Genomic DNA, 25,642 nt, shown 5'->3' on the forward strand with positions numbered 1-25,642 from the left:
GATATAACTTGTCAGTAATAAAAACTTAATGAAGAAACTGAATTGATGTCAATACAGTGCTTCGTCTCTCTGAAACAACATTGTTATCAATTATTAATCTAGCAAATAATATGTAATTTTGCACTATCATTAGCAATTACTTATTTACAGATCGGTTTCTGATTATTTCAGTTAACATAATGATGTTCATGGTAGGTGTGTATTTTTTATATTCAAAACCACAATTGTATATCTATTAGTTATAATACAAGATTTAAAAACAAAAAGAAAAACAAAATATTGTATAAATAATAATTTTTATTTTGCATCAGCGGTCCGCGAAATATGATTCCTATTTTCACTGCAAGTATAAAAAGGTTGGGAAACATTTTAGAAGAAATAAAATACAGTTAAAAAAAACTATTTCTTTTATTCTTGAGAATGTAACATTCTATACACTGAATATACATAATTTGAAAATATATCATATACACAGATGTAGTAGCAGATACAGGTTTGAGTCCCGTCGGGTGTCGTATTTTTTCTTCAATATGGTTTTTTCTAGTTTGTATATGCATGAGATGTTTTCAAATTATGTATATTCAAAAATACAGTTTCTCGACAAATACCTACATTAGAACAAAATGTATCAATTATTTCTAGGCAACTTCTGCATCTACAGTACCCACGTAACGCACGCCACTGCTAAATGTAGGTATATTGTAATACATCAAAAATAATATCAATTGGAAGAAAAAAAATGCACGTTACAAAACTCGAATCGAGATCGCATAACCATAGCATTTTGGTCACTATACCCAACCGTTGAAGTGAGCGATGAATTCACCCTTCACGACGAAATTTCCTAACAATAAATAACCGGGATGCTATTTTAAATTCTATTAATATCATCATCCATCTTTTGTTGTGACAATGGGTACCAATCTCGAATACTAGGTGGCGTCAGGATCTCTCTAACTTTTAGATTTCAAGTACGTGCACTAATTGGTATTTTTAAATTAACGATTTATTTTCAATACTTTTGCTGTTAGTAGTTCCAAAAATCTTTTGTTATTTTATAGAAAATTTTGTCGTGACGTCTGAGTGCAGATATAAATGTGAAAGGTGTTCAGGCCATAAGTCGCAAAAAAAAAACACAAAGGGCGCCGAGTATCCTCAAATACTACCAATTTTGAATGCGCATTTCAATTACGCGATTACGATTCATATTATTATGAAATAGACGTAACTATTGGAAATACCATTATATTCTTATATACGTGTTTAGGTTTATCCTATATCATAATATATTTCCCACTCTCGAGATTTAAAATAGATACAGCCATAATTTCAAGGCAACCCACTTTCCATTATTTCTGTGTTCCTTGTATTAAATGCTAAAGTTACATTGTACGTATTACATTTTGCCATAGCACAGTTCACCGTGAGCTGTCCTACTTCAAAGATAAAAATACGCATTATTCGCGGAGCACTGCAGACAGTAATGTTCCAACGTTATTAGAATCAATAAGAACATAAATTTGATATCGATTATTAATATCTGTCATTATTATCAGATATGCCAGAATTTATATAAAATATACGAGATGATTTTGTCTAATTTACTTTCTATTTCTATTTTTTCCTGTATTTTATTTAGTTTTTTATTTATACATTAATTTGATCTCAATACCATATCGCAATCTATTTCCCATACAACATCTCATGGTGAACTATGATACGATTAACTGCATACGTACAAATATCCAGATATGAAATAGTAAACCAGCGGCTGGAAAGCGACGGTTATAGGTTCAAGTCTAGTTACTTTTTTTTTAAATATAAGTTTCAGTGTTTCGAAAAAATATACATATTCAAAAGGGAATGTTACATTCTGAATGTTGTGTACTGTTTCTTTTAAGGTAAAATAATTGGACATAACCAAGAAACAGTCAGTTGGCTCCTTGCGGCGATTTAAATTTCCAGCGTCGATGTGTGCATACTGTAATCGTGGTGTTTTCCCTCTATTATGTCACAGGGCGAGAAGCACGGCGAGTCATCCCTCTCTCTCGCGCCGTCGGAGGGGAAAAGCGCTTCGGTCGGGTGTGTGACGTCATTCATTGAACAGCTGCCTTGCGCCGCACCACTCGCCTGTCATGCGCCATGTTGCCTCGTAATTCTTGTCGCTCAAACCACTAACGTCCATTCCTTCTATCTATAACCAAACGTCAATCCACCATTGAACAGTTCCTAGTGATTAACCATGATCCGCAGACAGTTTCGCGTGGACAATATTCATTTAAACCCCGAGCCAAACACAACGCTGACTGCAATAGGAGTGTGAAAATAATAATGACGATATTTTGGAGTAATATCGGTAGGCTACATAAAGGGTGAGTGTTACAATGCGTTCTTTTATATCGCTTACTATCCTACCCCTTATATTGACACACGCGGCACCCATTTTTGTAATTACCGCCCATACTATCAGACTAGTTGTGATTTTTACTCAATGAAGCTATGCCAATCACAGTGTATTACACCCTTCACCTCCGGTGTAACAACGTTAGTAGTAAATACTTTTTTTGTCATAGCTAATCAAATAAAATTTGTTTCAGAACTAGTGTTTCCGTATGTTTGTACGATAGCAGTCTTGTGCTGATTAATGGTTGCGGATCCCCTTCCAATGGCGGGAATGGAGGAACACGAAAGAAAAATTGTCATTGAATTTTGTCATCTACTCGAGAAATCGAAGCAGCTATTCAACGGTTTAAGGTAAATATGCATTTAATTTAATTTATACATTACACTAAGCACGGTTTCATTTTGTCACTAGCGTTCCACGAATATTTCAAAAATCGAATATTAAATTTGACAGATGATTTTGATAAATTGTTTATGATAAACTTTACTTAACTCTGATTAAAACAAAAAAATATAAATTTAAGTACATACCACAAAACACTATTATTTTATATTGTCAGATAAAATAACTCTTAATTTTAATTACATGGTTTTTTGTTAAATTAAAATATATTATATTAATATCTACTATCGACCAGGTACTTGATGGAATTTGAATTTAAATTCTAATTGATTTAAGTTTTGTACTATTTCTATGAGATATGGAAATTACAATATATCATATAATACCTTTATATATATCCACTATAATAATAAATTCTCGACTTATACAAAAAATCATTCTTTAATAATTAAACTATATATATATACATATATTATATATATAAAAAATTTATAGATAAAAAATATTTACCAAATACGTGAACATTAATTTAATGCATAATTCAAATAAAATTCTCTAGTTACTTTCACCGAATACATTTATTTATATAAATAGTAGATATATTATATTACAGGCTATAATATAACATAAGTGTCTATAATTATATCTAAATTAGAGTTATTAAGAATTCATAATTACAGTACCTATACAAACAGATGTTACATTGTCGTAATTGAAACTGATGTACTTATCATTATTAAAATACGTGAAATAGGTAAGTATTATATTTTAATTAATACAATCCTTTTCCATGAAGAATTGCCAGTAAGTAAATAAGTAGTAACATTTAAAAAATCTAACCATATAACGGTATTAAATTTTAATTAATTTTATTCCACATAGATTGTATACTATAAAATATCTGTATGCTGCCTTCTTTATTGATTTTTAATGCGTTTTTAATTGTCAAGTGGTTATAATTTTTTATTGAAATGAAAACTTTCATAGTTAATGAAATGCTCACCAATATGTGTTGAACGGTGTAGTTAGCATCGGCAGATAATTAATTTCATCCTTAATGCTCACTTGTATTCATTATACTATATAAACATGTAATTGTATATTATGTATTATATTATAATATATCTAGATAGTATCATTTTACACTGACAATTCTATATACACACCTACACAAATTTTAGTCTACACGCACAAATAATATACCGGAACGTACCGGAAATATGAAATATTTTTACAGTGATTTAAAAAAATAAATACACAAATAGAAATAGACATAAATTCTGATTTGATAATAAATCTGATATGCATCATTAGCCGGTCTATCCGTTGCTGGATGTACACTTCCTCGTAGCTCCCCTAGTTCTTCACTGCCACATAAAACCATCGAACTTTCTAAGTTCGAATTTTACTGCATCCCATGGGTACCACTCTATGACAGCATTTGTCGTGCACTTTCATCTACTTAGCGACCTCTATTACATCCCATACTTTTGCTTGCTTCTGTATCCATTGGTTTAATTTATGGTCTCTCCACGTTGTGCACAACATGCACCTTCCCGAGCCACGTTGCGCTATTCGTAATTTTTGGATTTTTCTTACATTAAGAGTCCATGTTTCACTCGCATACGTGAGCATTTGTAGCACACATTGGTGAAACAATTTTATAGATACAATTCAGGCGCCCAAATGCACTTCATAAAATGCAGTTAGCTTAAATATTTTTACATTGTTATGTTTAAATATTGATTAAAGGATGAAATTATTTATTGTACATTTTTATTATTGAATTTCTTCATTAATAAACTTGTACTTAATTAAAAATATGGATCCAATCTGAATCTAATCACACGTTGGATTTGACACATTACCACTCGTCCATCACGGATATCTAATATTTATAATTTGATAAACTATGTTGTTTCGTTACTTAACAGCCCGGTATCGTATTTTGTGAAAGATTTTTTCTGATATGTAAGTACATATTTAAGGGTTTTCAAATTATGTATATATGATTCGATTCACTGTAGTTAATAATTGTATAGTGTAACCTCACTATAAAAAATATATAAACCATTTCTTTACTATAAATATACTAATTCAATTACATATAATTTTAATTCATTTCTAATCCAAATTTAGACAATTTTTATTATATAATAATTAACACCCACGATAGCCGCGTGGCTTAAGCATCGGTCTATGGCGACGTGAGTCCTAGATTCGAATCCTGGGTCTGGCAAATACACATATTGTTTTTAAATTTGTGTTTGAGTCAGAGTATGGACCTACTAGGTTGAGCAAGTGGCTGACATCCATTTCTTGTAAAAACAAAATCTGTTAATACAGACCTCCACTCTGTGGAGGTCCATATGATCTTATTAGGATCGGACATGGTCAAAAAAAATATATATATATATATATACACATATCAGTGGCGATGGCTAAGGGTAGAAATAAGCTGTTAAGATCTGACATAATATATGCTTACGGGCCCTTTTAATTAATTTTGTAATTAACGTGTTTATTTTCATTTGAAAAGTAATTAGCAAAAACACAATTTTGTGCGGCCCGTAAGCTATGGGTTAAACATTGTCAGTCAAACGTATTTGTTTTCATTGAACTAAGACTACAATGTGAAGATAGTGTTTGTCAGTTTTTGAAATTCAATTAAATCCTGCCTAATCCAAGCAATAAAAAAATATTCGTTCATCTATAAAATATCTAAAGTTATGCCATTAAACTATACATAATTTTATCTATTCTATAGATAGAAAAATATTTTTATTGATTATGGTTAGGTTAGGCAGGATTTAATTGAATTTTAAAAAAACTAACCAATACTATACGTAATAAATACTATTATATACCCATCTACATATACTTAATTCAACGAAAACAAATAATTATGACTAAAAAAGTGTGCACTATTTTTGTCAGATCCTTCATAGTATACTTAAACTATTATGGTTTGGTTAGGCAGGTTTTAATTGAATCTTAAAAATGAACCAGCTGCAAACTGTATTCTTAGTTCAACGACAACAAATAAGTATGACTGACAAACTTTAGTGTTCACTATGTATGTGGAATATTAACAGCCTCCACCCTTCGCCACTGATATATTATTATGTATAGTATATATCGAGTATATATTTTGTATTGTCTTGATGTCATCTTCTATTGAAGGTGTGCGAGCAAGGTACAATAATTATCTCTATCCTGTGTCTTTCGTATCAGATCCCAACGTCTCTATCATCAAGCCACTGACGCAGGTTGCATAGCCAGGGAAATCTCTGTCTATATACGCTTCAATGTCCTTCTATCTTTCCCTGAATTATGAGTTAAAGTAACTCATAGTATGGAAAGGTATATTAAGGAAGGTGTGTAGATATTAGTTTACTAATTTACTAACTCAATGACTCGTCTTAAAACCTCATAATTGGTAGCTACAATAATAAAACAATTAAACATTTATATGTTGAATTCTAATGGATTTAAGTTTTGTACTATTCCATTTGAGTCGTTTTTTGTGACCCGGGTTTTGCCTTTCGGCATCTTAAGGCGCTATCTTTAACCAAAACCTTAAACCAAAAACACTATCTTTTTACTTAGCAGAGCAGTCTAGCACTAATCGCGCAGAAGTTTATTTACAAAAAAAAAGAGTTGAATAAAAAAAAATCGTTGTGTGTACTTATGTACGCGTGTCAGAAGTTATACTTCTTTAGCGTAACAAAATAAAAACAAAACTTGTGATAACCTAGATTCTTCGACTAGCTCTTAATTATCTTGTTAAATTACACACTCAAGGAAAAGGACCGCTTATTGGAACGCCGTTGGTTTATTTCTATACACCTTAACTTATATTACTAAATTATATAATTATCTATCGTTTTTTTATTTTTGAAGTAACAACTGCCACTATGACGTTTAACAGTTTGTTTACGTAAGGAATTGTAAATGGCCGACAATAATAAATTCGCTGCCTAGGCAACGGAATAATTCTAAACAATAATATTATACTGTACAATAAATTCGGTGCCTATGCAACGGAACAATTCTGAACTATAATATTAAACTGTATAATCGTCACGATTGCATTATCATACTGTGGCGTAAATGTAGTGCGTTCGGCTGATAACCGAACAATCGTGGTTCGAATCCAATCGAGTGCGATGTTTTTCGTGTGAAAAAATAAATTATGTGTTACATGTCACACGCCAAAAATACACTCTGATCTGATTTTCCAAACGCGCCTTAAGAACTATAACTTCAAAAATACTTAAATTAAACATTCATAGTATGTATTATTGGTTTACTATTCATAGTATTCATATACGAAGTGTATTAGAGATTTTTTATTTGTCACACGGTTCATGTAGTTAGTATATTATATTATATTAGTAAGTTAGGTTATGTTATATTATTACAGAAAATAAATATGATCTATTTATCCTTTTGAATTTTAACGATCGCTGATAATTATTATTCATTGTAAATACTTTGATATGAAATAAGAACATTCAATTTTTTTTTTTTGTTTCTGATTGACCGTCATGACGTCTGTTTTTCTCAGATTTACGCGAGTATTGTTTTCATATTTTTCGAAGTATTCCGTTAATCCGACAGGCAGTAAGGCTTCTGTGCATCTCAATCTAACTATATGACTATAAACTATACTTTTTTCATTCAAAGAATAAATTACAAGATTTGAAAATGTAACATTCTGTATTGAACATACACAATTTTAAAAAAATCAGAGAAATATAATAAGAAAATAATACGACCCCAAGCGTGACGCGTATTCGCACTCATTGGATTCGCGCCAATTTGCCCTACCAACTATGCTATGTGTAAGTTTTTACATTTTTGAAGAGCTTCACAAATTCCGTTTAATTTTGGCAGTCAGCTTATTTATTTTAAATCAAAATATCAATTACCTTAATTAATAACCGGTGACTGGATCTCTTCAAATTTTTCTTACATTACTTTACTTACAGCACTTGCAATTGCTAATAATTTAATAAACTATTTTTGTTGTATTCAACGAATAAATCAACAAATTTAAGAATGTTACATTTTTTTATTGAATACACCTCAAAGAAATATATAACCATCAAATTGGCGCGAATCCATTTAAAGCTGATTCGAGTCCCGATGGGCGTCATATATTTTTTTTTAAGATTTCTAGTGGTTATATATTTTTATGAGGTATTTTTAAATTACGTATAATATATGACTGTAGTTTCGCTCATCTTTTCAATGTGTGTTTTTTAATATGTCTTCTTTATTTGACCACTTTATCAAATTTCCAGATTTTTCGGATCTATTCATGTCTTATTATAAATAATCCAAAAAAAATTTTAATCACGTGAAATGTAAAAAACCCAATTATTTTATATTGTTATAAATCAATACTTATATATTTATCTGAAATGTGGAATAATATTTTATGTTATTAATTTTATTATTAACGTTATTATTAATGTTATTATTAATGTGTTATTTTAATTATCCCCGAAAAACTGTCATGAATATTTCAGTAATTACTGATTTTAATCTGTAATGCAAAACACTCTGCTTTTTCATTACCAATTAGCATTTCAAATAATGTAAAATATTTCAACCATGGCTTGCTTAATCCACTGCATTAACATTTGTAAGCAATCATCGATCAAATTCAATTTCACTGGCATTAAAGTAAACAGCTTCATCAATGCGGTTGCAACTTATAAACATTTTCATAATGCCAATATAAATAGTAAACATGCACTCAACACAATTCATTTTGACGGCAGATAAAATTTATTTACCTATTATTATTATACATACGAGTTTGATACAATTCACACAAACAACGAAAAATAAATATGAACATCGAATTATTATATTAATTATGTACATATCGCAATTTTACAGCTTTCACATGAAATTTAATAAATAAAATATTACTAATTATTATATTAATATAATTAAGTGAATAATGATAGTTAATAATAAAACTATAAGTGCATATTATATTTGTGGCAGTTCCTAAAATTAATGAGAAACATTTTGCAAAGTATGAAAAAGATCTAGAAGAAGAAAAGATTTTAACTATTTGGATGATTTCATTAATTATTAATTACTATTTTTACATACGACTGTTGAATCTTCAAACCAACTATTGATGAGATTGAAATGAGATTTTGATAGAATTTTGTTTCAAAGCATTTTTTCTATCCTCACACGAAATTTCAAACTCCTAAATCTATAAATAAATGCATTTTCGTTTTTCATACTAAACAGCCAACTGCTGGTAAGAAGTTTCTAATATCGTAAATGGAACAACTCCGCTCTTTGTTTAAATTTTCTTTATATATAAATGAAAAACTAAAATAAAGTAATAATTATTTGTAGTGCAGCTTATTTGTAAATAAAAAAGTTCCAGAACAATTTGTTCAAATTTAATGGAGTTAGCTGGTTTGCAGTCAAATGCACCAAATGTATAAGGGAACAATCTGTTTCTGTTACATGAGGCACGTTCTCAAATTATTATAGAAGACAACATAAAGATCCTAATAATAATATGAATTTAAATATCATTTCGTACATTTTTAGATGGGCTTTATATCCAATAACTAAATAATCAATTATGAGCAGTTTTTACCTCACCATCACATACCTACATATTCATGCACCAAAGAGGACTCAAACGTGCAACTTATTGCTTTGTATAAAGAGTTAAAACAAGTAGTTCTAACATCGGGTTACATTACATGGACCCTTGTATGTAATTATTATGATGTTATAATTTGCATATCTTTATATTTAATTTGAGGCGCTCGCCAAACAATCATGTAAAAACAATATCGACTGTTTAAGAAGTCAGATACCATATAAGCAAATATATATGTACGTATATACCGAAACTTGAGCCACAATTCATTCGGGTCCGTGGCAGACTACACAACCGTCCTCCGTGAGAATCTCTATCTCGAGCTCCACCTCTCCAGTCGGTCACACTCAGCCTCTTTTGATCTCACATCTTGAGCCACATGAAATTAAACAATGAATGTTTTTCTTTAAAAAATATGATTTATATACAATACCCAGAATAATAATAGATTCTAAAATAAAATTATAAGCATGTACATTCAGTTGAATTCTTCAAAATGCGTCAAGTGTATTTACATAGTCTTCATTGTCATTGTAATGTGGCATTGTAATCAGCATTGTAAATGTTATATAAGGTGCATTGGGGTAATTCCGATAAGAATTTCTATGAGATGACTAGAGGTTATATATTTCGGTTAATTATTCAAAGTGTTTTATATTTACTGCCATTATTGTTTTACCTCTGTGTACTTAAAGAAAAGATGTATGATTAATATATATTAGATTCTTGAATATATAGTTGGGTTCTTTAAATTGAGAATTTGAAAAATTCAGTCATTTTTTTTTTGGCATTGGGGAAATTACGAAATATCTTGGGGTAATTCCGAAATTATTCAAAAGTTGATTTTATTGCACTTTGACCAAAGGTTTACCTTTTTTTTTCGACCGTAATTACTTCTTACACAAAATATCATCAATTTTGTTAATAGTTTCCATAATCCCTAACTTTTGATACTATTAGTTCGGAATTACCCCAAAAAAAGATAGTGGTTCTCAACATTTCAGTTAAGTACATAGGATTATAGGGATTGTGGAACGGCATGGAGCAGAGCAGGTTTATTCCCGGTTGTCACTACCAGTTTTGTTCCCACCGGTGACAAATAATGAGAAAAAATATCCCAATATGACACAAGTACCTAACACCTTAAATCAATAAAATAAAGACGAGGAAAATCAAAGAAAGTGATATTTTTTTTAAATTATTTGAGTCTACATTCTTATTTGCCTACCTTGATAGAACAATATTTTTTATAAAGATATCTTTTGTTTACTTACTGCTTTTTGCATAGCAAATCATTACATAAGTAATATTCTTTTTCATCAGCACTTTTTTTGTATATCTATCTTCTTCACTATTAATTACTCTGGAAAGTTGTCACTATCTTTTCTTATGGTCGTAATAAAGGTTAGCTGCTGCTGTGGTCTCATAATTTTTAAGAAGTTGATGGTGAAGTATGTTTCCTCATGTTTTATTATTTCTTCTATGAACCCAATATAGTACCTCCATTTTTTCTGATTGAATATCTGACAAGCACTGAATCATTTAATTTGTAATTTTCCTCCTTCTTCTTGAGGGTCTTTTTCTTGAGTTTTGTATACTATATCTTTATTTTTCAGTTTTAGTAGCAGTTGTTCATCTTTGTCTTTTTCTTTTGAGTCTTCTCTAGTTGTTATATTTTTTCCTTTTATAAAAACATCAACGTTGTCTTTGTCATCTCTTTCAATGTGTCTTTTCTCTTCGTTTTTTTTGTCTGTTTTATCCGCTTGATTTTCTTTACCTTTACTTTTTTTGCCAACACTTTACTCTTAGTACAGAGAGAATTTGAATCGTTGTTGGCGAGTATCTTTTCGTCAGTTAAACTTTCACCATATTTCACATCTTTTGTTTTTTTGTGACCTTGGTTCTTCCTTGTATATTTTAAAATCATCTTCAGAGTATTTATCCATCAATACTTCAAAATCAAGATAATCTATACTATCAGAATCGCTATATTCGCTCATGATGTCGGATACACTAGTTATAACGTTAAGTGAAGGCTGGCGTTACCGCACTTACCCAGATTATAATAGGATGTGCGATAGCTTCTTATTAGGACGACACTAAATTTACTTACTTTAATATTAATTTAATTAAGTATATTATGTACATCTAAATTAGATATAATTTTAGTTTCTTTACAGATTGAGAATCACTGCCAATTACTATGGAAAAGTTAAGTGGGCTATTGCGGAATGAATATATATCGGAATAACCCCAAAGGGGTATTTCCGAAAAAAAATTAAAAACACAGCTAGGACGTTGTGTTCCTCCCACAAATTCGTAAAAAACGATAATCTATCGTAAAAGCAATCACTTATTCAAATAACTTACCAGAATTCCGAGATATGTAAGTTGGGGTAATTGCGAATCAGCAAAAATGGCGCGAAAAACACTTCTCCGAAAAAACTTGATGGTATGCACGCATTGTTGACACTAGCGACTAGCGACGACTGACGAGGCGAGCACAATGAACATGGTGTCTAGACTAAATGTTGCCAATAGGAAAATATCGCTTCGATTGGTAGAATTTTTGAACTTTCGGAATATACCCATATTCGGAATTACCCCAATGCACCTTACACAAAAATTCTCAAAAAAGGTAGAAATTTTTATATTTTTCCACTGTTCATCGTATTTGCTGTCCCGTTTAAGCGATATTAATTAATGTTAGTGCCTTGGTTTGTTTTCCGTTTCTTGAGAAACGACTGCCCCAATTAAGCGGAATCGTCTGTAGCGGAATGTTTAAATATTAAAATATCGAAACTAGTACGGTAACGCAATGTGACTGTACATGATGTAACAGATTTTTTTAGCACAGTGAGAGAAAACGGTTAGATCGAAATCATTTTATATTATTTAAGTAGTATTTTTTTTTTTTGATTATTCACCACATTCCTACAACCCCATCACAGAAAAGCGCACATTCATCAAAATTGAAACTGACTCATCTATGTAATTCGCCCGCGGTGAGACAGATTAGAGATATTCGCTTCGTGATTCATATGTTGCGAGTTCAAATTCCACGGAGAAAAAATACATGTCATATTTAGATTTGTATTGTATATTCATTAAATACACTTTTATTCTAATTTTTTCTTCTGCGATATTACGATATTAATATAAAAATATAATTAATGCATAATTTACAATTGTATCATTTTTTATTAAAATATTTGTATTAGCTCATATTCTTGTTTGTCCGGTGGTTGTGTGTCCAGTACAAATCTGGCAATCGATTTTTAACTAATTTTAAAAACGAATTTTTCTTGTGTGTCCAGTACAAATTTTTTCTTGTTTGTCCAAGATTTGTGTTGGACGATTGAAGATTTTTAACTAACTTCCCGATAAGCTATTTTGTCAAAATGACATTTCAATATTCTATATATTTGTTTGTTTGTTTGTTTGTTTTTTATTTGCTTCATTTTAAGTACAAGTTTGATTGTATTGAGCATAATAATTCAACAGAAAATTTAAAAACGTTGTATATGAAAAGATCTTTTTATCTTGGAATTTTTTAGTCGCACAAACCTTTACTCTGTGGAGGCCCATATGATCATATTAGGATCGGACATGGTCGGAAAAAAAAATTTAGTCACATTGCTTTCGTTGAGATATTATTGACATGTGCACAAAATCCCGTAATGATTAAATGTTTCCTAATAGTCTAGCGCTACTGACCATTCAAGTATAATATGGCCGAATCTACATGCCGAGCTCTCTCTCTCTCTCTCTTCGAACATTACAAATATTTAAAATTAACATTCAAAATCAATCCAATAAAAAGTTTTACATGCATCTAATACTGCCCTTTCAAGGAAAAAAAACAGTAACTGGCTCTCACACACTTTCGAATCTTTCAATTTTAGTACTGCGAATTAATAAAAAACGGTGATATTTTTTATTAGTAGGTACAACGTTAAAATATAAACAAAATAATAATAAACAAGCAGTAACTGCAATAAATAGTATTATTTTACCTGGTGTCCATTTTTTCATTAAGGATTTTAACGGTATTTTAGTGATAATACTGATTTTAACGTGAATATACAGCTTTCAAAATTACCTAACGGATGGCATTCATAACTCAATTTCAGCTTTTTTTTGCGGGTTACTTCCTTGGAAGGGCAGAATAGACCCCAAAGTAAACCTACAAAGATTTTTTTTTAAGTTTTTATTATTACAAAAATCTCTTTTGAATCATATTTTTGCCATAATGTTGAGAATATTTTAATAGTTTTTTTATGTTCGGTTTATAATGGACTCTTCAACTCGGAACCAGTATCCATCATCGTTAAATACGGAAACTACTATACAGTTGGTGTATGACATGTTACTTTGTACTGTTGTATCACACGAGTCTAGCATCAAAATGAAAAGTGTATTCGGAACAGGTGACGGTTATTTTTTCTAAAAATACCCTCCTATTGGAAATGAATCTATGATGTTAAAATCCCGTACACAGATTTTTCCCTTTGTATTACATATTGGGTATATAGCATACTAGCTATGTAGCTAGTTTAAATTAAACCTTTGACAAACTGTACCGTAAAAAGTCTCAATTCAAAATGGCATCGCCTTTGTGAAAAAATACTGACTACGATGATACATAAAACGTATTATTTTCGATTAGTAATATTAGAACCAATATCATTTTTTCCGACCATGTCTGATCCTAATAAGATCATATGGGCCTACACAGGGTGAAGGTTTGTATTAACATTTGTTTTTATGAGAAATGGATGTCAGCCACTTGTTCAACCTATTAGGTCCATACTCTGACTCATACACAATTGAAAAACAATATGTGTACTTGCCAGACCCAGGATTTGAACCTGGGACCCACGACGTTATATGCCGACGCTTAAGTCGCGCAACCATCGTGGGTGTATACGTATAATATTTACATTTTAAAAATTATTTTTTAACATTAACAATTTTTTTTAGTAATAAATAATATTCAACGTTTGTAATGTATATTAAAATCCTTTAAACAAGTTATTATAATACGACCTTTTTATAATATTGACGTTTATTTTTTGGCGAACAATCATTATTATTAAAATCATTTTTTACTGATTATTGAATTAGTGCCAATTACAAAAAAATACATCGGAAATTTGACCATTTCACTTTGTATAGGTCATGGGTGTCAAAAACGTCGATCGCCAAAATATTTTATTTATTTATTCATAATTTGGAAGTATATATTATAATAGATATTTTATTTATTATACATTTTCTATTATCGATGTATCCAGTCTATTAGTTAGCTTGATTTAATTTTCTTAGCCTTAATTTCAGAAAAAAAGTAGATCGTGGAGGATTTTTCTTCTCCTAAGTAGATCTTATGCAAAAATTAGTTGACACCCCTGTGCATCTACTCTATACACGAGACTGCTGTGGGCCGCTATAGGCAGCTATCGAGTGTAGTTTTTCATATTTTCGTATCGAAGTGTTAGCACTTATTGTAACAATTACAATAAGTTAGTTGTAATCGTTACAATAAGTGCAATGTTTTAATTTTAGAGCGTGATAGACAGTTTTGACTGTTTAGATACTATTCTATTTTATTGTAACAATTATAATACCTCAATACAAACATATGATAAACTACACTCGTTAACCGCCGATAGCGGCCGATAGTAGTACTGTGAATATAATAGATGCGCTGGTATATGTGATATTATGATTAATAAATAACCTATAAAATATATTTTATTAAATTTTGTATATCGAGATTGTTGACAAAAATAAGTTAAATATTTGAATGTCACTGCACGTCAGTACCTTAGTTTTTGTTTCGGGTTTGTTTAAAAACAATTATTATAAATGAATAGATATAGAAAACTCAATATTATAAAATACGATATATTATATTCATTCTTCTTTGGCCATGTCCGCCTCTCAGTTGGAGACATATGGACACCGCACGGCGCCTTCAAGAATTTCTGTATCTCGCCAATCTTCTTGTGTCTTCCCAGGCCATGCTAAAATCCCGTAGGTCCGTGGAATAGACTCTGTAGGCAAGACGCCGGAATCCGGTTTACTTGATAAGCCTGGTTGAAATTCTCTTGAGGCATCAGCAGAGTCCAGGGTGTTCACTGTTTGTGTAATGAGGAGCTGCTTAGTCAATTCGCGTATCTGCTCCTTACTCCTAAAGTCATACCGTACACACCCAGTATCCGCCGCAAACATATATTGTCGAAAATCGTCACCGTCAGAATTCAAACGTCAAATAGGCGGGATTTGGTTTTAACTGAGTACAGTCGTGAGTCCCAGGCACTCCGCATCGAGTTGAATGTGGCTTCAGCCATTCTTATTCGGTTAGCAAGCTCTCTTTACAAAGCGGCATTTCCCGTTAAGTTTGCTTCCGGATATTTAAAGCTGTCGATACTCAATATTTTGCCTGTCGCTATCAGTTAGTAGCTAATTTGGATTAGAAATTTTCGATGTATTTACATAAAAATGTATTAAAATATCTAAAAGTAAAGTAAACCATTAAAATAAATATCGACTGGTTTTGTTTGATACATTTATTTTAAGTTTTTATTAAAATTTTAATGATTGATATAAAATAATATTTTTTGCCATATAAAAATAAACATATTGTTATACAATGTAATAAGAAAATACCAATTATTATGATAACGATTTTAATACACGGTACTAAACTATATCGAACTTACGTAAGTATTGATCGTTATGTACTCATTATCCTGATGTCGACTTTCAGTATCTTTAAGCTATATTTTATAATATAACTGTTGTTTTTTTTTTTTTGACGATGTGCGATCCTAATAATAACATATGGGCTTCCAAAGAGTGGAGGTTTGTATTAACAGATTTATATTTTTACGATAAATGGATGTTAGCTACTTGCTCAACCTATTAGGTCCTGACCCTGACTTTAAATTGAAAAATAATGTGTATTTGCGAGAAAGAGGATTCGAATCTGGGACCCATGACATTATTATGCCGACGCTTAAGCCGCGTGGCCATCGTGGAATATACATTATGCCGGTTACCAAAAAACAATTAATTATTGATAATTAATGTTTAAAATAACTTTCTATATGAACACAAGTTTCTTAAAGTACAGTAAAGTAACTGAGGAACCAAAAAAATATTTTTCTCACTCTGCTTGTTATACTGTGTTGTATTTCAGCAAATCCGTCGGGTGTCGTATTTAAAAAAAAAGATTTTTTCAAGTATGTATTCTGAGAAGTTTTCGCCTATTTTAAATTATTCTCGATTTTTTTTTGTAAGTATAATTAATTCAATTCAATTATATAAAAAAATATATTTTAATATAAGCTTGATTTCAAAAGGTCAAAAAATACCTCGAGTGTTGGTTTCAAATTCCAGCAATCTAAATTATTAAATTAATGGTATTTTAAGAAATTTGATAATTTCATGTGGAAATTAATAATATATTATATCAAATAAATATTTTTTCGTCGTTTTTTAAAAAAAAAGTTTATTTGTTTATTTTTTTGCCTTGGCTTCATTTGGAAATAGATTTTGAGAAAAATACACGTTGAAATAGAAAATAATTTTCTACACAATATTTGATTAATTATACGTTTTCCTCTCTTCAATTTTACCGTTTATCAGTGACGACTGTAATGCGTAGAGAACCGAGGCTCTGATAAGTTTGAAGGACCCTTACGGAAATTTTACATATGTGATAAACCGCCGGCAATATTTTGATACACTTAGACTAATTCATAATCAGGACTCCATCGTTTTGAGATTTTGGTGCTTTTTGACGAAGTGCAACCGAACACCTTTTATAACATGTTTAATAATGTGCAATACAATATAGACCTAATTGCTTGGGCATAAAGGTCCATATTAATTTTAATGCACTTTTCGTTGTAGGCACAATCGTTAGTCACTTTTTAAGATACTATTGAGGTGCTCATATGTGCTTCATACCAGTTTTATTCTGCAATCTTGTCATATATATCGTCACCTCAATACTACAACTAGATAACTCTGATTTAGTCATTGTTGAAATGAAATTTAAACTTTACTTGATTAACATAAATCTAGGCTATAATTATTATATAAAATAAAAATGCAAAATTGTGCTTGTCTAATTGGAAACAATTACATAATATACAATTGTTTAGAAAAATATTGTAGAACTATTATTTTAATTATTTAGCGCATTTATGGTTTTATAGTAATCTAATATTTTAGAACACAAAATACAGTTTCCATTAACTTATGACATACCTAGTATTATCATTTTGTAGAATCATATTCAATAGCTATCTCAAAATCAGTGAAAATCAAGTTATCTAGTTGTAGTATTGAGGTGAAGATAATATGTACTTACATGAAATTAGTTGTCTAATATAGAAGTAGTGGTCAGCCTACTCGGTTTAGTAGGTATGAATACAATTGATTAGGATCGGTTTTGGGTCAGCAAAGAATAATTATTATAATATACGTTGGAATATTTAGAAAGAAAAATGATTTTATTAACAAACTTTTGATGACAAGGAGATAAATTATTAGTTTGTCATTTTATTATCTTAAGCTTTGAGACGTGTCCGTAATTACTATTGTCATGGATAATAAAAAAAAATCAAACCTGACGACAACCTTTTAATCTTAATGGAGTATCATTTTCTTTTTTCAACACATGGTTATGATCACGTCATGACAGTTGCTCTGACGCATTATTCTTATTTGAAGAAGCGAGTATTTTATTAAAACAAGATGATAGAAAAAAAACAGTCAGTTGTAACTCTTAAATGGAGTGCTGAAAATACAAGTAGACCAAGTGACATAAACCTACTTCTGAGATAATAAGTTTTGAACGTTTTTGTCTACCATTAATCAATTTATACATTTTCTTAAAAAGTTTCTGTCTAACTGTAATAAAATAAGCACTAATCAACGTAGTATTGGGTTTTTCAACATATATTATGATTTACAAGACAATGAACTTTAAAAAAATATGTTTTATGTGTAAGAATCAAGTAGACCAAGTCACATACTATATTATTTTGAAAAATCTTTTGATTTTAAGATTTACCCATTGAAAATTTTAATTTCAAGATAAATTAATAAAATAAAAGACTAATGTGTTTGCTGGTTATTGTCGTACTACTTTATGAAAATATATAGAAATAAATAGTACATAACGACATACCCAATAAATTCAAAAATTTTGAAAGAAGTATTTAAAAAGCAGTAGTAGAAGTAAGTATGAACTATAGTTTTAAAAAAGCCAAAAATGCTAATGATCTACTTTTATTTTCGATAATTATTAAAAAAATGTACATGAGTGTATTATCATGATAACTTGAGTAAATTTTTAAACAAAAGACTGCTATTGGCCGCTATCGGTAGTTTTTGAGGATAGTTTTTCATTTTTTGTATCGAAGTATTAGCACTTATTGTAACAATTACAATAAGGTAGTTGTAATTGTTACAATAAGTAATATGTTTTAACAGCACCTCTTTTGGCTGTATACAATTTTAGAGCGGGATAGACAGTTTTGACTATTTAGACCATGGATTCACAAACTTTTTTGTCAAAGGGACAATTAAAATATTTGTAAATATTTTCTGTTTTTAAAAAACATAAGGCAAAAAATAAAAACCTATTTTAATGTGTAAAATTATATTTTTAACAAAATATACATTATTATTTCTCTTATACTAAAAAATAGTATTTAATTTTTTTCACCGTGTGATTTTTGCAATTGTTTGTTTGAAACTTTCTGGACCATTCATTCTTTGCAGAGGATATTTTAATTTTAAATGTAATTTTTAATATTCGATATGAAGAATAAAAAATAATACATATTTAACAAAACTCTCGCGGTACACATCAAAAAGTCACGCCGGACACACTTTGAGAACCGGCTAACTTATTGTAACAATTATAATACTTCGATACAAATATATGAAAAACTACTCTCGACAGCCGCCGATTGCGGCCGATAGCAGTCTTGTGTATAGAATAGATGCGCAGGTCATGCCATAATCACGTAGAATACACTCTGTGGATAGTTTTCAACGGCTTTCCAGGAAACCTTATTCCAGCTGTTAGCTTGAATAACAGGCAAAATCTTCTATGAATTTATGTATGTGAGGTATTAATAGTCATTTTTAATCATTCATTACGGACTGTGTGAAACCAGTAGTACTGCATATAGAAAATATTCGTATTTCGGCATCTGGAATTAATGTTTCGGTATTTTTTTAGCATTTTTTTATGATTAATATCGTGTCCGGAAATTGTACGTATGCAGTTCGCCATATCACACTTCACCGTGAAATGTTGTATCGGAAATAATATATCGTCGTATATTAAAGACCGTCCAACCTCTTTGGGTCTTATAGTACTGACATAAAATTCATGTATAAATAAAATACGGTTTTTGTTAGTTTACAGGAAGCCAGTGGCAAACAAATTTAGAAAATAGCCGATATACTGGATTATTTGTTAGGTTAGGTTAGGTCAGTACCTATCTAATAAAATTGGAACATTATTGTCTGCAATGCTACACGAACGACGCGCAATTTTTCATCTCGATGCTCATGGCGAACTGTGCCACAGTTAAATGCAATACGTACAACTTACATGTAACCAAATAATGTACTTAAAGCTGTTTGAGTTATCAGAAAATACTAGATTAAACGTGATATACGAGATGCATATTGTATAAGCTATGAAAAATACATTATATAAAAATTGTTTTTAAAGTTGTGTTAATAAATAAAACGCAAATTTTTCGTTGTGGTATATAATTGTGAAGACGAACTCACAAACCGAAAGTGAATTTTTAAAAGAGCCCCATTCATTCAGAAGTGGCATTACAGTGCAAAAAAATATTCGACGTTGGTCGTGGGTTGACCAAAATTCATTGAATTTTATATTAATACTTGCAGGTGTGGACGTGTGTTATATACAAACAGGCGATTGTGGACAAACCTTTGTATTTGTATTAAGTTGCACACTTCATAGGCAAGTACAGCGCAGATCGATTGCATGTTGCATGCATGATCTTTAAAAAGAAAATTACTAAAATGAGCTTCGTTCAGGCGCGCACACAGAAAATAGTTTAGGGGGGTCAATTTCTAAAAAAAATTTCCATAATAATAAATTTACTATTGATTTTTATTTTTAAGACAGAGAGTGGGAAGGGTTAACAAAATCTAACAGATATCACTGACTTCCACATTTACCTCGCCGACTACTTACACTTTTACCCGTAGATTCTCCATACCCAGACACTCCAAAATTAGACTCGAAGGTTTTTACTTACGGGTTATAGCGAGCTGTCACATCCACAAGTGGTTATCGAATGCGCGTGGCTTAACAGTCATAATTATTCGGATCGTTAGTGTCCGTTTGTGTCCATTTGTGTCGGCCACGCTGTCTTGTTTTTAGATATACCGCACCGGAATATTAAAACAAACATTGGATACCGTAGATAGCCGCACAAATTTATAAGTGACACGCGTCTTCCGGTGGGCTCAAGTTTTGCGTGTCGTCGAGTGCCGAGAGGAGTGGGTCCAATTTATTGAGAAGGCTGATCGATAGAAAAAGCATCCGAGTCACGATCCACAATCATGACGTCCAGACCAATTATTCACAAAAATATGCTAAGTAGGGTAAGAAAATAACCTAGACGGCAGAAAAAAATGATGGATTTTTTCAAAATTGAAAGTGTCTAGAAATTAACAACTCAAAAACATGTGTTACAATTATTATTAACATTGTTTTTAGAATCTCAAAGATAGAAAAATAATTCTGTATTTTACAAATAATAAAATAGGTCATAAAATCATAAAATAAATGCAGGTAACAAATTTGTTCGTCATTTTGTGTGTAAAATTTAGTGTATTAGTTATATAAATAAGATGTATTTATTATATTCGTCTTGATTGATCTGTCTGCAACGCAGCGCAATACACGCACTTGCGCACACAATTGGCATGTTGACAGGTGGCACTGCCATCTGGTATTTTTTCCTAGTGAGATATAAAATATGGAAGACCAGCATTTTGATTCTGGTATAATATTCTAGCGGATCTAAAGGATAAAGATGCATATTAAAAAATACTAGATTTGGCAAGAAAAAATAACGTAAAAGTTGGCAACGTTGGTTCTGACGAAGACTAAAAATAACTACTTATTAATTATTTTACCTAATTAATTTATATTTTTTTTTAATTTTCTGGGATGGTCAAAACCCGAACCACCCCTTTTTAAGTGCGAGCCTGATAGACGTAAATCGCACATTTAATATGCAAGTAGTTACAGTGCAGATCGATTGCATAAAACGTTGTTGCATGCTTCATAAAAGTAGACGTTTGAAAAATTCAAGACTGACCTTTTAATCAGAAAATTACTAAAACGAGTATAGTTAAAAATGAATAGGCGTGTTTTTACAATTTATGTGATTTAGCCACCTAGGGATGATTCCGTCAATAATTAACGAAGTGTGATATTGGTTGCGCCTGCACGTTACATATACCTACGTACCGTCGAAGGGCGAACGGACTTTATCACGTCAGGTGTAGACAATTTTATAGGGTCAGTGGATGGCATCAAAGGAAATGTCTAGCGACTGCTAAATTATTGAAGGAGCTTCAGATATATTATATCAGTGCATGCAGTATACACCTTACCGTGCATGCTATAATTGAGGAGCAAACATTCAAAACGTGATTTGTCACACAGATGTTGAGCTGAGATAATCAAGAAAAACATATTGTACTCAAAATGGTTTTTTTATTATAAAACTGTTTAAGGAAAGAATTTTAAACCTGGTATTTTGTATAATCCATAATTAGAAATATGGACTATCAGAATTGACAATAAACGGCATTTTTCAAAATGTGTGACAAATCACTTTTTGAATGTTTGCTCCTCAATTTAACCGTAGGGATCAATATTGTAATAATCAACCACGAATGCTATAAACGTAAACAAGATTAAAATTGATCAGTCAAAAGACGTTTTTTTGGGTCTCGGACGATTTGGCACCGGGACAACTGGACGCCACGAAATTCGAGAATAAATATACGTTAAGTACTTATAGGTACTTTAAAAAAAATATTTAATATTATTATTTATATTTAAATGATTATATTATGATTTAAGAGTTGATGAGAATGTAAATATGCAGAAGTAAACAATGATTTAATCGTGCATATGTTTAAGTTCCAACGAAAAAAGAGTTTTTTATTTTATATAAAGCCTTAGGCATGGTAATTCTCAATCCGCAATAAATAATACATTATGTTAAGAGTAAAATGAATTAAAACTACTAAGTAGTAGATAGAACTGATTAAAATACCTCGTCTACGTTCTGTATACGTGTCTACGACAGTGCGGCGTCCATTGTCTGGAGTCCAGTCATCCCATACCCGTTTTTTAGTGAAGCAATATGGAGCAGATAAATTCGATCCAATATCGCAATACGGCTACTTAATCTGCAAACCAGTCAACTGCACTTGAGATTTTGATGGCATTTTGTTATAATGTTTTCTATGCTTACATAAAATAACAAACTACTAAACATATAAACAAATGCATTTTCGTTATTCACACAAAACAGCCAACTGCAGGTGCTAAATTTCGAATATCGTAAATAGAACAATTTTATTCCGTTCTTTATATAAATTGTCTTTACACACAACAGGGAAGCTAAACTAGTGTAGCTGTAGTGTATTTGGAACTATTATAGATATAAATATAATTAAATTATTAAGTTTTTTCTCATACCTGATCAATTTTTCCAAATGGAGATAGCCGGTTTGCAGATTAAACAATCGAATAAGCTCGTATGATATAAATTAACTGGAGTCACGTTTCGTCTCAACTTTACATAATTTGAAAACACATTAGATATAATATAATCACTATTTTTCGACCATATCCTATCCTAATAGGATCATGTATTAAAAGAATTTTTTATTACGAGAAATGACAGATCACAAATTGAAAAACAATACGTGTATTTGCCGGACCCAGGATTTGAACCTGTTATCCGTGACATTATCAGCCAACGCGTAAGAAAAAATCTTTTTTTGAAAAAAATTCGACGCCCGATGGGACTTGAACCTGAATAATATGCTTTACCAGCTAAGCTACGAGTGTCTTATCTAATTTCCTCGAAATTAACTAATAGTTGTTACATGAAATGCTTCCTTACTTGAATGAATTTTGTTTTTCTACACGTAAAAAATACCAACGTATAGTATTTCTTGATGTATTTTATAAATGGCACAGAAAGGTATTATGGAATATAGGAGATATGTGGAAAGACCACAACAATATTCAATTGACAAGGTGGCAGACGTGATGTGATAAAGTCACAAAATAGAAATGGACCGGACATGTCGTTCGGCGGCTGGCTAGATATAATATGCAGTCAGAAAGAGATACCCGCAAAGTATTAGGCAACCACAGGGATACCCTGAATCACGGGTTCCCAACCTATGTATCGCAACCCCAAGTGGAGTCGCCATGCGTTTTCTGTCGGGTCGCTGGCTGAAATAGTAAACATAAAAAATATTGATTTCAAACCAAATCTAACCCCTAGTATGAATGATCCAATCAACAAGATGAATTCTTCGAACTGAAAAACAATTCCTCGGGACGTAACTTATTTCTTAGAATCAATTTTGGTGAGCTAGCTACATAGTAATTATTTTTACCATGCCTGCCTTTTGAATTTTCCTACCATTTGCTTCTAAATATCCTGCGAGAGTGGATTTTCAACGCTTCTTCATTTGAAAACTAAAACAAGAAACAGATTAAATATGTTTAAGTTATATTGAATTATATTATACTGAAAAATCTATTTTTGGTGTGTTTTTTTACTCTATTAAAAAGGCTTTGTACAATTTATTGGGGTCTACGGTTACTTGGCTTCTATTAAATAGGACCACGACTCGAAAAAAGTTGTGAATGTATTGGGCCTGAAACCTATTCGATTGGCGAAACTCATCAAGTTTGGCGAAAATATGTGCAAGAGAAGACCTAAGGATCGAGGTACGGAAGACCTTCGTCCAACAGTGGATCAAGCCCGACTAATGATGATTACAATTTAGATATCTTTTTAAGAAAACATGAAAAAAATTGTTATAGGTGTTATATTCTCTTCCATTTTATTGTGATAAATGAAATTATAAATCAAAATACAGAGTGAATAATATAATATAATAATGGTTCCACATAGTTACAGATCGGGCAGACAAAATATTAATTTGATGATGATGTCAGTCCGTTAACGTAGTTTGACTGAATTGATATAGCTGTCCGTTAAGTTAAGTTAAGTTAAGTTAAGTTAAGTTAATATTATGTATTGTGTCATATTAATTGACCCGTACGCAAATGTAGCCATAAGAATAAAATTATTATAATCAGCCTGATTCAAATAATTATTGTGACAGTTTCGAACAACTGTTTATATTAAAATACTTCGAATAAACGATTCCAAATCGATTTCAGTGTAGATATAGTGTAGTGTAGGACATACTATTGTTTAAGATTTTTTTATTGTTAATTATTTTATAAATGTCGTCGGTTTTTGTTAAATTTCAGTTCAGACATTATTGTACGGTGCCGAATACAAATTCGTAGTTGAATATCATATTTTGCAATTGGAAGCCGATAAAATACCAACATGGCAGCCAAGAGTCAATGTTATGCAATTATCGTCTGATTTGATTGATTTTAAGCATGGCAAGTTCCATCAATATCCTTACAGACACCCAAATTTTATTATTAATACAGATTGTTTTCACACGCCCTTGGATAGGGTTTCTAGACAGTTAAAAATATTTATGGTTTTTAATGCAAGGCTATATATAACCCAATACTAGGCGATCGTCGGCGTAATGTCAATGCAGTTATTGTAAATACTCGTAAATCCTAAAGTACAAAATTGTTATATTGTGCAACAAATAATGCATCTGCAATGCCAAATGATTTGTAGTTAACATCATTAGCCATAGTAACCATTTTGAGTTTTACTTTCATATTATAATAATATATCGTATAATGGAAAAAAACGTTAATTCATATTTTTGTTTACAAATTAAACAAAAAAATCCTCATAAAAATTATGTATTATAATTTGAATCATGCTCGCAAATAATTATAGAATTCCATGTACCCAGTGGCTAATTTAATAAATAATATGTTGCATCTATAAAGAGAGAGG

General features: G+C 30.8%; 1 protein-coding gene across 1 annotated transcript in view; it reads left to right on the forward strand.

The window, feature by feature from the left end:
• The first annotated feature begins 2,665 nt into the window (after positions 1–2,665).
• Positions 2,666–25,642, forward strand: part of LOC147079884 (protein SCAI) — a 51,304-nt gene continuing 28,327 nt past the window's right edge. Inside the window, exon 1 of the mRNA XM_085945750.1 lies at positions 2,666–2,754. Within this exon, the coding sequence (XP_085801876.1) occupies positions 2,666–2,754 (89 nt within the window). The remainder of the gene's footprint in view (positions 2,755–25,642) is intronic.

This window comes from Rhyacophila brunnea, unplaced genomic scaffold, assembly GCF_057557595.1.
Source record: "Rhyacophila brunnea isolate RB1 unplaced genomic scaffold, BYU_Rbru_1.0 scaffold_1, whole genome shotgun sequence".
NCBI classification, from domain to species: domain Eukaryota; kingdom Metazoa; phylum Arthropoda; class Insecta; order Trichoptera; family Rhyacophilidae; genus Rhyacophila; species Rhyacophila brunnea.